Source organism: Pteronotus mesoamericanus, unplaced genomic scaffold, assembly GCF_021234165.1.
Source record: "Pteronotus mesoamericanus isolate MK-2021 breed Mesoamerican mustached bat unplaced genomic scaffold, CSHL_Meso_final contig_65, whole genome shotgun sequence".
In the NCBI taxonomy this organism is placed as follows: domain Eukaryota; kingdom Metazoa; phylum Chordata; class Mammalia; order Chiroptera; family Mormoopidae; genus Pteronotus; species Pteronotus mesoamericanus.
Genome location: NW_026555228.1, coordinates 9,733,685 through 9,745,861, shown reverse-complemented (window position 1 = coordinate 9,745,861; position 12,177 = coordinate 9,733,685). Strand labels below are relative to the sequence as shown.

At 48.3% G+C, this 12,177-nt stretch overlaps 1 protein-coding gene across 4 annotated transcripts in view; it reads left to right on the top strand.

Annotated features, from left to right (window-relative positions):
- Nucleotides 1-12,177, top strand: part of MAP7D2 (MAP7 domain containing 2) — an 85,386-nt gene that overhangs the window by 65,453 nt on the left and 7,756 nt on the right. For 2 of the 4 annotated variants that reach the window (XM_054581201.1, XM_054581203.1), the window contains 4 exons: nucleotides 1,864-2,132; nucleotides 2,684-2,807; nucleotides 9,586-9,850; nucleotides 10,840-10,944. In XM_054581201.1, coding sequence (XP_054437176.1) covers nucleotides 1,864-2,132; nucleotides 2,684-2,807; nucleotides 9,586-9,850; nucleotides 10,840-10,944 — 763 coding nt within the window. Of the gene's footprint in view, nucleotides 1-1,863; nucleotides 2,133-2,683; nucleotides 2,808-9,585; nucleotides 9,851-10,836; nucleotides 10,945-12,177 lie in introns of all 4 variants that reach the window. The other 2 variants (XM_054581202.1, XM_054581200.1) reach the window with 1 other exon arrangement.

Below are 12,177 nucleotides of genomic sequence, written 5' to 3'. Positions count from 1 at the left end.
GATCCAGCCCCAAACGTCAGTAATGGCAGGGTTGGAGAAACCCTGGTGTATATATATTTGGAGGAGGGTTCTGTGTATGACTTTTATTGGGTTACGAGTCTGGGGATGAGATGAGAAAACCAGGGTTATAACAGTGCATGTGGAAAGGAAGGCCTGGTTGCTGAGGAATGATGGGCCCGAGTCAGCTGAGCCCAAGGACGAAAGGAGAACAATCTGCAGAGGGGGGGCCCCGTCCGCGTGGATGAGTGTCACGGGGAAGTCAGCGTGGCCGGTACGAAGCAATTCTTCCTGGGGTTAGAGCTGTCCAGCTGGGGAGCAGACCAGAACGCTGGAGAGGGGCGGACAGCCCACCATGGAAGTGGGATCTGAGCTGTTCCCGTATCAGTAAAGTAGTTGATGTCAAAAAAATGATTTCTAAAAATTCAAGTTATGTTCAAGTCATATCCATTGGGGTGAGTGATCACATTACTGAGGCCCTCAGCCTGGTGTTGACCGAGCGGAGGTGTCTCTTGCGTGCTGGGAGCTGGCCTGTCAGCCTGAGAGTATCATTGGAAAACTGGCCTGCATGTTACCCAGTCCACACACCGCCTGAGGATTGTTTTCTAACTCCAGACCAAGTTGAATTGATCTGCGTATATATTTTCCTTATCATCAGGATCCTATTAGGTAACTCTTAGTACTCTGATGAGAAGTTGGCCTTGAATATTAGACTGAGTTGCCATTTTTATTGCTGTTTTTATAGATTAAAAACAGTTGAACATTAGAAATTACATGTCTTTCAACCTGCTATAGGATTGAGTGACAGTTTGTAATTTACATGCAGTTTACTCCATGTTCTTCCTAAAGGAACTCTGTATATAATGCCACATCCCTGTGCGAACTTCTGGGTAAACTCGGTGTCGGTGGTTAGGTATGTTGTGAACACGCAGCAAGCCCCACAGGCCAGGGTTAGCCCAGCGCACCTGTGATGGACCTTCTTCCACCAGGCATAGGACAAGCTCCTGAATTTAACGAAACGGTGTTTCCCTGGGTAGAAACGGGCTTGTCCTGCCCTTTTACATCTTCCTAGTAGCAAGAAAGATTCTTTTAAACCTCAAGACACTCCAGAAAGGCACCTCCTCTCCCCACTTGTTGACTGACTTAGTTCAACCAGATGTCAATTGCATCTCAGTAAAGGCGAAAAAAATTTTTTTTTTTATAAAAGGAACCAGGAACCTTGAAGACATTATGCTGAGCAAAATAAGCCAGATACAAAAGGATAAACCCCCTATGATTCCCTTTCTGTGAGGTACCTGAAATAGACAAATTCGCAGACAGAAAGCAGAAGGGAGCGGGTTGCCAGGGGCTGGGGAGGGGGGAATGGGGAGTTAGTATGTAATGGGAACAGAGCTCTGTGGATGGATGCACTATGGTGTGAAGGTGCCTCATGTCACTGAACTGCACACTTAATGGTGAAGGTGGTAAGTTTTATGCTACAAGTATTTTGCTGCAACGGAAAAAAGGAGTTGGCTTGCCCATTGCTACACCCTAAAGCCAGATCCAGCTCTGGTGTCCATCTAAAAAGAGGTGGTGAGAAAATGCCTAACACTCCATCTTTATGTTGTCATCCAAGTGAAGTGAAATTAGGACATGGTGTCACCAAATGGGTTTCCTAAAATGTCCCTTCCACCGGGGACATCTTACAGACACCATATGTTCCTGTTAGGATGATAGTGTGCCAGGGACTTTTGAGTGTATGCTAGGCCTTACATTTGCTCCTCTGAAAGGATGAAATTGTTCAACTTTTTGGAACCAGGTGTCTTTGGAACAGAGTTCCATGGTTAGCTGCCATAATTATTTTCTGGCATGTTTTTTGCTTTCTAGGGCATCTGCCAGAGGAAGCCCACAGTCTCCAAAGAATACAAAACTACCATACCCAGAGTCTTTTGTGAAGTACCGTTTAACCACCCTTTCCAGCCAGGACATACCCAAGAAGAAAGAGGAGAAAGAGAAAAGCAACAAGGAAAGGGAAGTGGCCTTGGCTCAGCGGGTGGCCAGACTACTTGGGGAAGAACCTCCAGAGAAGCACATAGTGGACAAGAATGTCACCGAGAAGCAGGCGGCTGTAGGAGGGAAAGCCGAGGCCAGTGCAGGTAGGCTCTTCTTACCAACACCGACTGAGCCTCAGCTGTCCTGGCTTCTTCGCCCTCTGACCTGATCCACAATCCATGTGGGAGTCTCGTGTTTGAGGGAGACAGCGGGGACGGGGTTTTACCTTAGACATCTGCGTGCCCTGTGCTCTCTCAGGCTTGCGCGTTGCCCCTGAGACCTTCCCTCAGTCTCCCGAGAGTCCCCTGCTGCATTGGGCCAGCTTCAGCACTTCCTGCGGAGAGGCTCTTCCTTTAGTCCTGTAAGCTGCCGTGAGGGGTGCAGCAAGTTCAAGATGGGCGCAGCAGTGAGGGTGGCGGGGGGGCGGCTGCCATGGGACTTGCTCACAGCCCTGGCTTTCCTCCTTGCCTTTCTGCTGCCCTCCACTGTGAAACGCATTCGGGTTACAGCTGCCCATTGCAGCGTCTCTGCTCAGTGGCTAATTGTGCCATTCCTGTAGCATTTCCCATCCCCCACTGGGTAGGGTCTTTCAAGTGGCAGGGGCCATGTGAGTGCCATCACCGCTTATTTCCCGTGATCTTTTCGTCTGGCACAGCCTCAGGGAAGCCTACTGCAGGCACCACCAATGCGGGGGAGGCCGCAAAGATCCTGGCTGAAAAGAGACGACAGGCCCGGCTGCAGAAGGAGCAGGAGAGGGCGGAAAGAATCGAGCAAGACAGGTATGGGCATGCTCAGAGTTTTGTCGAGATCTCGTGCGAAAGGCTGCGGTGGAAAGAGCAGCTTGCCTTTCTTTCTAGCGCTGTGGAGTGGATAAAGCCTCAGCTCGGTCTAGGTCTGCCTGACAGGTGTGGAGGAGACCGCACCTGTTGTTAGATGTCACTAATAGCGATGGAACTTTGCTTTTTTCAGACGACATGGAAACTCCTAGCTCCTGGATCTAGAGTTACCAGCAGCTTCCCATTATCCTCTTGCACTATAGGACCGGTCAGGCCTTATAGACCCATCAAAGGAGTTTGAGCTTTATTTATAGATTGAGATTCTCCCTGAAAAGACAGGAGGTTCTGGATGTCAGGGTTTTGATTCTGCTCCCTGAATCGTGTTTTTCTCCCCAAATTACCCTAACCCGCAGCGCCAAGGGAGGGAGAGGAGGGTTAGCAGGGGCCCCCCGGACGGGGGCGGAAGCCAGCCTCATAGCGCAGGAGCCATGAGTGGCAGGGCTCCCGCCCTGGGGCATGACAGAAGACTGGTCCCTGGGCTTGGGAGGGTGTCCAAATCACCCCAGAAATGCGGCAAAAACACACAGGCTCAGGCCCTGTCCTGCCTCACCAGGCCCCCAAAGTTGGAGAGCCGCTGCATTGTTAGTACTGGGCACTTGGTCCAAATATAGACGGCCTTCCTTTTCTGATCTTTGTATCCAAAAGGGAATGCGGGTTGCAGGACAAGGTAGATTTTATCTCTAAACTGATAAAGGGAGCTTTTAGAATAATCACAGAGTGCAATCCAATACTATTTAGAGAATTAACATGACAGGAAGCAGCACTTTGTAGACCGGCACTGAATTGAGAGTAATAAATAATAGAGTAGTATTCTCGATCTTGAAGTGACCTTGACAAGTCTTCTGTGGTCTCTGATTACAGGTTTGATGATTTATTATTTTTAAGTGGTGCGGGGGCAGCGGTTGAGGGGGTCTGGCTGGTTCCTTCTTCCAACTCCAGCCTTCTCTGATGATTCCCTCACCTCCGGCGGCGGATGTTTCTGTTGAGTGGTGCGCTTAGGCTGGTTTGGGTGGGTGTGTGAAGGGAGGTCGCAGGAGGTGAAGGTGAATCCCAGGACCTCAGATGACAGGCCTTGGTGATGGCAGGCCCTGAGCAGGTAAGTGATAGCACGGTAGCTGTGTGCTGAGGAAGGTGAAGTTCTTTACCGGCCAGCAACTACCCTCTCTCGCCTTTTCTTCAACATCTCTGGCCACATTTCAAGTGTACAACAGCTACGGGGCTAGCCGCTGCCATGGACAGCACAAACCTTTAGAACATCACCCTCATCATAGAAAGCTCTACTGGATAGCACTAGAGGCCATATTTCCAACTGCCTTTACTTTCACTTGTGTGTGTGCCATGTGCACCTCAAATCGAGCATTTCTAGCGTAGGCCTCCTTATCTTTCTCCCAAACTCCCTTTCTCTTTCCCAGGCTCTCTCCCCACCTTTGCAGGCACCCAAATCCAAAGTCCCCGCCAGCTCTCAGCTCCTCCCTCTCCTTCCCCCTCGGTGTCCCATCAGTTGCCAGGTGTTTCCAGGCCACCTCTTTAGCATCGATCTCCTGTCCCTTCTCCTCCAGCCCGTCCTCCCCTCTGAGCTCCGACCCCTGTCGTCTCTCACCTGGGCTGTCTGTGGCATCCAAGCAGAGCTCCCTGCTCTGGTTCTCCCAGATCTTGTCCACTCTTCACACTGTGTCCTTAGTGACTTCACACGTAAGTGACATTGTCGTGCTCCCGTTCTTTAACAAGCCAGCAGCTCCCCTGCCCACAGGATCCACCCAAACCCATCCACAGGCCTTTGAGACCTGGTCACCACCTGCCCCTCCACCTCCTCTGTCCTTCCGCCCCACACGGACTCATGCTCCTTGCCAGACACATCTTTTCTCCAGAGTCGAGCCAAGCCTAGCTCCCTGTCTGCAGCCTTTCTGGCCCTGCACCAGGGAGAGAACTCGCCTCCACCCCCTTGGCCCCATCCTGAGCCCGGCTGGTGGGCTGCCTAACACAGCCTCATTTGTTCACAGGCTCACTTCCCCCTAGTAAGCACCTTGAAAGGCTGAGATGCAGCCCTTGGGTCACTGGTGCTGGTGCTCAGTACGTGTAGGAGGAAGGCCGAGGAGGAGGAAGAGGCCCCGCTAAGCACCAGTGCAGTCGAGGGCTAGCACAGTATGGGGGAGGTGGGCCTGGAAAAGGGAGGGTGAGTTCGTATCAGGTGGTTCAGCTGCAGTCTGTGGACTTGCGCAACCCAGCAGAAATGAGCCAATTCAAAGCTGATGCTGAGGTTTGAAACTAAAGACTTAGGAGAATAGCAGACCCCCACAACTGATAAAGGAAAGACAGAAAGAATTAGTTTTAGAAGGTAAAAACCATCAATTTGATTTTAGATAAACTAAGTTAAAGGTACCTCTTCGGGTGACTGGAGGTAGAGCAGACACCTGAGGCCTAGATAAAAATGAGAGTAATACACTTGACCGAAAACCAGTTTTCCTCTCTCTTGCCAGAATGTGAAGCTTTGCATAGCACCACGTGGGATGTGAGAAAGCACCAGACAACCTGGGGCTGGAATACAACGGATATCACTTGGAATAAGATCATCCCACCACTGTTTTGTTCTTACAGTTAATAGTTGAAGCCACAGAAAAGTGGTTGCCAAATGAAAGACAATAGAAAAAAATAAAAGCTCTTGAGCCAAACCATGGAAAGCCAATTATTGTCACAAACTGGTGAGGAAAATGCCAGGGATGAGACTAGTCAGAACAGAAGGGCTGACGAGTCCAGATAGCTGGGGCCGAGGACAGAGAGCAAAAGCTGGTCCAGTCGCCACCAGCAGTGACATCGGGGCTCTCTTGTAAGCACGCAGAGCAGGGCATAGCTCCTGGGCTCGTGGGTGATCCAAGATGTAAATCCAGGACTCTTGGAGTTGGGGTAAGGAAGCCCGGAGCCCAGGTCCACCCTGGGGGAGGGAGGCACTAGCAGAAACTAGCAGGCCAGCGATCTTACTGTGATTCCACAACAGAGCCCGTGAAGTCACATTAAGCAACTAAAATAGCCCTGAGTGGTGTGGCTTAGTTGGTTGGAGCGTTGTCCCATATAACAAAAGGTTGTGGGTTTGATCCTCAGTCAGAATGTGTATGAGAAAATAACCAGTTGATCTTTCTCTCACCTCTCTCCCTTTCTCTCTCTCTCTCTCTCCCTCTCTCTCTCTCTCTCTCTCCCCTCTCTCTAAAAAAGAGATGAAAAAGTGTCCTTGGGTGAGGATTAAAAAAATTTTTTTTTAAAAGAGGCTAAAAATAGCTGCTAGGAGGCCCATGCAGAAAGACATTTAGGCTAGGCAGCCCCTGTGAGCGGGGCCTCCTGGCACTCAGACCTGGCGCCTCTGGCTGAGCCTCCAGGCGCTCAGCTGTTGAGGAGAGAGGTGGGGCAGGCGGGACCCATCTGGCGTCGGGGAGAGGGTGGGGGCCTGGCAGCAGCTGAGGCAGGAAGGGGGAGCTTCCTGCACACAGGACTGGGGAGAGGTCCTCAGAGGAGGGACATTTAATGCTGTCTTGTGTGTGCAAGACATGTTGAGGCTGAGGAAAGGCTGTTGGTCTTGTTAGGAGTGAACCGAGATTTCGGAGGGAAACTGGGGACCAGAGAACTAAGCTGGTGTGGAAGAGGTGGGAGGGCGGCGGTCCTGAACCGTCAGCTGGAAGCTAAGAGGCTGTGCGTGGAAGGCGGGGGGCAGGGGGCGGAGGAGCTGTTTGAGATGCCTGAGACCTGAGTGCTTTTGCAGGCCGTGGAGAGGTGAGTGTAGGAGGGTGAAACGATGGAAGGAAGATGCTGGGGAGTGGTAGGAATGCGGTGCGGGAGAGTGTGGAGTTAATGACACAAGTGGTGGCATCTATACTCTACATCTAAGCAGAAGAAGAAGGAGAATTTCGGAGTAGCGATGCAATAGACAAGAAAACTTAAGGAAGCTCACAACTGGTGGCCCCAGGCTTCTCTGTAAAGTAGTCAGTGATGCCATCAACCAAGAAGGACGGTGAACACTGAGGAAAGGTAGAGGCTTGGACCGTTTCTACAGGCATCGGGAGGAGGGATGAGGCCAAAACACTGGAGTGGCAGCTGAGGCCCAGGTGCAGATGACCAGTCAGCTTTGTTTGGGCCTTATTCTAACCAGTGTCGGCAGCCCAGGAGGACACAAGGGGGCCTGGGGGCCACCTAGGCCTGGGAGTTGGGCCGCAGAGTGGGCTCCATGCCATCCCAGGAGTGCCCAGGAGGGGATCAGAGGCCTGGGGCACAGGGAGGAGGGAGCAGACACAAGTGACTGCACGGTGACATGCAACACGGGTCAGGGGAGAAGGCGCTGAAGGACAGAGTGAGAGCGTTTCATAAAACGCAAGGTTTAGCAGGTTAAAGGTAAGCTTTTTTAAATAATAACTTTTAAGCACATAAGAAAGGGAATAGTGAACAATTCAAGGCTGAGCACGTGTCGGGGATGTGGCGTAAGTGTGAAAGGGTGGGAGGGGGCGGGGTGAAGAGCTAGAGGTTGGGAGTTGCTCAGCGAAGATCTCACCAGTGGCTGGTGATGGGGGTAGGGATGCATCTGCTGAGTGATCACCATGGTACACAGCTTTCTGGTACTTTCTACCCAGTGAGGAAAGGGGGTAGGTAGGGGGTAGGTTTGGCATAGGTGACCGGAACAGGGGCAGAGAGGGTGCCAGAACTGTACACAGGTCTAGCGAACTCCGGAGGGAACTGGGTGATGATGGCAAGGCTGACAGGGTGGGGACAGCTGCAGCAGAGGGGTGGTGGGGACATGACCGAATCCATGTTCTCTGCGGTGTTTCAAGCACGAGAGGAAGGACGGTCATCCTTGGAGAGGATATTGAGGGGACTCACTTTCACACCTGCAAAGCCAGTTCTGAGGGAAGCAGGGTGTGGTTAATGGAGAGAATTGCTTCTGTGATAGGAGGGACAAGCAGGGCTACTGGGCCTGTGTGGGGGAATCTGTGTTAAGGATGATCATGGAAACTTAGGGGTCAAGAGGATATGATACTCGCTGCGTGTGTGTGCACCAGGCACCTCCGAAGTCCTCATGGTAAAACAAGAGAAAGAGAGTGACTTTTCAGATCCTGAAGATAAAGAGAAAAGTGAAGCAGCTTGGGCATTTATTCACACACAACATATCGTTTGTGAATTAACTTATCTGGGACAGTCACAACCAGCTCCTTAGAGGAGATGAGAACTGAAACAGTTCTCTGAGTAATGTCTGGATAAATCTTGTTCTGCACACGTCCACTTGTGATCATCCTGGGTTGGGTGTGCTCAGTCAGTTACTGAGGAATCTCAGATTTCCAGAATATCTGTTAATAATTTCAGTTGTTGCAGCAATACCTTTAGGCACTGCAGCCTCTGCTACTGTAGAATATGTTTATCACATACTGTTACAGTCTTAGGTTAAATAATGTGTGCAAGTATTTCTTTACCTTTTAAAATATCTCTTTTTCTGACACAATTATCTCCACGATTCCTGAAGCCAACCCTTAGGATAGAAGGATCTTCTTTGTAAGTCTCAATCTTTTTATAACAATATAACAGCATCCGGTAAATCAGTGACACTGTTGGTTGGACTGGCTTGCTCCAAGTAAAGGTAATTTCCAGAAAACATACAGATTTATAGATTTACTTCAAAGGTTGGAGAGAGGATTCATTTTAAATTATAAGACAAACTAGCATTTGGGAATCTACCCAAAGCCAGGCATTGCGCTGAGTGCTTCCCACACGTTATCTCATTTCATTCTCACAGTGTGTCACGGAGCCCATACTGTAACTATCCCCATTTTTTAAATGGGTATCCACAATGTTCAGTCCCTTTCCAAGGGAGGGTCATACGGTGAGTAGCACAATCAGAACGCAGCCTTGGTCTTGCCCGTGTGTCACACTGCGGCGAGGAACCCACTGCAAGGTGAGTGTGATAACTGGCACTTTCTTATAGGTGATGGAAGGGGCGCACATGTGAGCAAGAAGAACAGCAGAAATGTAAACCCAGGTGCTGAGATATTACAGAATTTCCCCTCACTGCTTAGAGCTCGTGATCATCACATCACCAACGCTTCATCTGTGGACGAAAAATGTCCAAATGCCATTTAATTTTATATGGCAAAGAATGAAAGCTAGGACAGATTTTTAAAGATTTCCCCAATAAATGGAAAATAGATATTTTAATTTCTGTATTAAATGTCAAGTTTCTTTTGAGCATTTCTTCCATTTCATGCTTCGGAAGTCAAATACTAATCAAAACCCAAAGTGAGCTTTTTGAGCTCATTGTCACTGCTCTCAAATTGCCAACTGGCACAGTTGGGGCCATTGAGACACTTAATCTTCTATAGCTCGAGTTGGGTCTAAGTACTTATTTTTTTTGTTTGTAAAGAATTGTCATTAAATAAAAATGGTGGAGCTGTGGTCATTTGTAGATTGACCGGGGAACATCTGTGCCTTCATTACAATATGTTTACAAATCAATACACCATGTCTCTTTATATAACAGAATTTAAAGTCAACCCTGGTTAATTTTTTGTTTTAAGTATATGGGCCAGAGTGGCTTTCTGGGAAGGGTGAGTCATTTTCTTAAGCAGATACTAATGGAAGAGCACGTGTCTGTGACTGTGTCGTGCATGACACCCCCCCTGTCAGCACCTGGTTCTTTGGCAGTTTGCTTTCTGAGTATGTCCTTGTCTTCTAACAAGAGTTCTGTTCTCAAAAGGCTGGAGAGAGAGGAATTGGAAAGAAAGGCAGAGGAGGAAAGACTTCGCCTAGAAGAGGAGACCCGTAAGCAGGAAGAGGAAAAGAAGCGGCAGGAAGAGGAAAAGAAGCAGCAGGAAGAGGAAAAGAAAAGACTGGAAGAGGAAAAGAAAAGACTGGAAGAAGAGGAGGCCAAGAGAAAGGCCAAGGAGGAGATGCTGAGAGAAAAGCAAGAAAAGGAAAAACAAGAAAAAGAAAAGCAAGAAAAAGCCATGATTGAAAAGCAGGTACTGCATGAGTCTTTATATAAACTTTCCTTAAGGGCCTTAGTTTATATTAGGGAAAATTAGTTAAATTTGAATGACTCATAATATTTACTTGAAGTATTTTTTTTTAAAGATTTTTATATATTTATTTTTAGAGAGAGGGGAGTGGAGGGAAAAAAACATTGATGTGAGGGAGAAACATCAATCAGTTGCCCCTGCACGTCCCCAGCCAGGGACCAAACCCACAACCCAGGCACGTAACCTGACCAGAAGTCAAACCTGCGACCTTTTGCTTTGTGGGACAACCCCTAACCAACCAAACCACGCTGGTCAAGGCTACTTGAAGTATTTCCTTAATCCAACTGGGCTGGTTATTAAATATAAGTTCCTTTGGGCAATAAAAGTGATGTTGATGGTGTTTGCTGTATGTTGATTCGGGTTCCCCCTAAAGACAGACCCTGGATGAGAATTTGAGTGTCAGTGGTTGGTTTAGGAAAAAGATCCCAGGGAGCTGGTCGGGGGGTGAGAGGAAAGCCAATGTAAGCACCTTGATGAGTGGATTACTGTGGACAACTGGAACTCACTCCTTTTGGGACTAAGAAACTGTGGAACATGCCTTTGAATTATCCCTCTGAGGGGTGAGGAAACTGGGTTATTTATATGCCAACTTCTGCCTCTTATGTTTGAAGGTCAGTCCTTGGGGAGTTAATTTCCTGAAATTCCTGGCCACGTATACACTTCATGGCCAGAAACTACCATCCGACACAGACCTTGGCCACAAAGGGAACTGTCTGCACTTGATTTGCATGGTGGACTGAGGGTAGATGAGTGAGGCCCAGCCATGTCTGCTGTGGCGTAGAGCCGGCTGTGTAAATCCACATGAATGTTGGAGTAGCAGCCACTTTGGGGGTAGATGACGTGGTCGAAGAACATGTGCAAACCCCAGGAAATAACTATACTGTTTTCTTAGCTTAGTAAAGCCTGTGCCTTGGTTTACCTGTTTCTAGCAGAAGGAAGAAGCAGAAGCAAAGGCCCAGGAGGCAGCTAAACAGATGCGTCTAGACAGAGAACAGATCATGCTACAGATTGAACAGGAGCGGCTGGAGAGGAAGAAGGTAAGAGCTAAGGGATTCGGATGACTGAAGGCAAGGAGAATCCAGTTCCTTTTTGCAGTTCTTGGGGAGAGTGACCTTAGAATTGTCAAATTAAGCTGGGTTCATTGATAGTGCTGTTCAGATCTTCTATACCTTTATTAGCTTCTTGTCACCTTGTTCTGTCAGTTAACTGAGAGAGGAGTGTTAAAAGCTCCATCTGTGATTGTGGATTTGTCCATTTCTCCTTCCAGGTTTATCAGCTTATGTTTTATGTTTTCAAACTCTACTGGTGCGTGAATATATATTTGAAATTAGCTAATTTTCCTGTTGAATGAACACCTTTATCATTAGAAACATCCTTTATCTCTAGTAATACTTGTCTTTTTTAAAAAGGATTCTATTTACTTGTTTTTAGACGGGAAGGGCGGGAGGGGGGAGAAAGAGAGGGAGAGAAGCACCAACTGGTTGCCTCTCACATGCCCCCAACCGGGGACCTGGACAGCAACCCAGGCATGTGCCCTGACTGGGAATCAAACCACCAGCCTTTCAGTTTGTGGGACGATGCCCGACCCACTGAGCCACACAAGTCAGGGTTAATAATACTTGCCTTAAAGTCCACTTTGTCAGTCTTTTTATGATTAGCATTTGCATAGTAAACCTTTTTCTATCCTTTTACTTTGAACCTGTGTGTGTCCCTATAAGTGTATCTCTTGTAAACAGCATATAGTCAGGACTTGTTAGAGAGTCTTTGCCTTTACATTGAAGTGTTTGGTCTATTTACATTTAATGCAGTTATGGGTGAAGTTGGTTTTAAGGAAGCAGATTCTATAAAGGTCCATCGTGCTGATGATCATAGCTCCAGCCTGGGCTTTGTGTCACTGCAGGCCTGGGACCCAGGAGACCAACCTGGCCTCCCTTCCCAACTTGCATCTCAACCTCACCTTTGTCTAGGGTGTTCCTCTTGAATGGCAGGTGGTGATTTATTGATTTTTCCAGTAACCCAAGAAGAGGAAGGAGAAAGATGGGATGTAAACGCAATGTTGATTTTAGACACTTACTAGTTCACTTTTCCAACATTTGACCTTGTTCATAGGGCAAAGGCGTACATCTGCAAAACCAGTGGAAAGCCCTTTCTACACTCATTATCCTCTGCTGACGTTTCTCTTTTATGGGTTTGCTGAGAAACGTGAAATTGCACCTAGACCCAGCAACTTTTATGGGGTCTTGGTCTTGCATTCCTCTTACCTGAGTCTT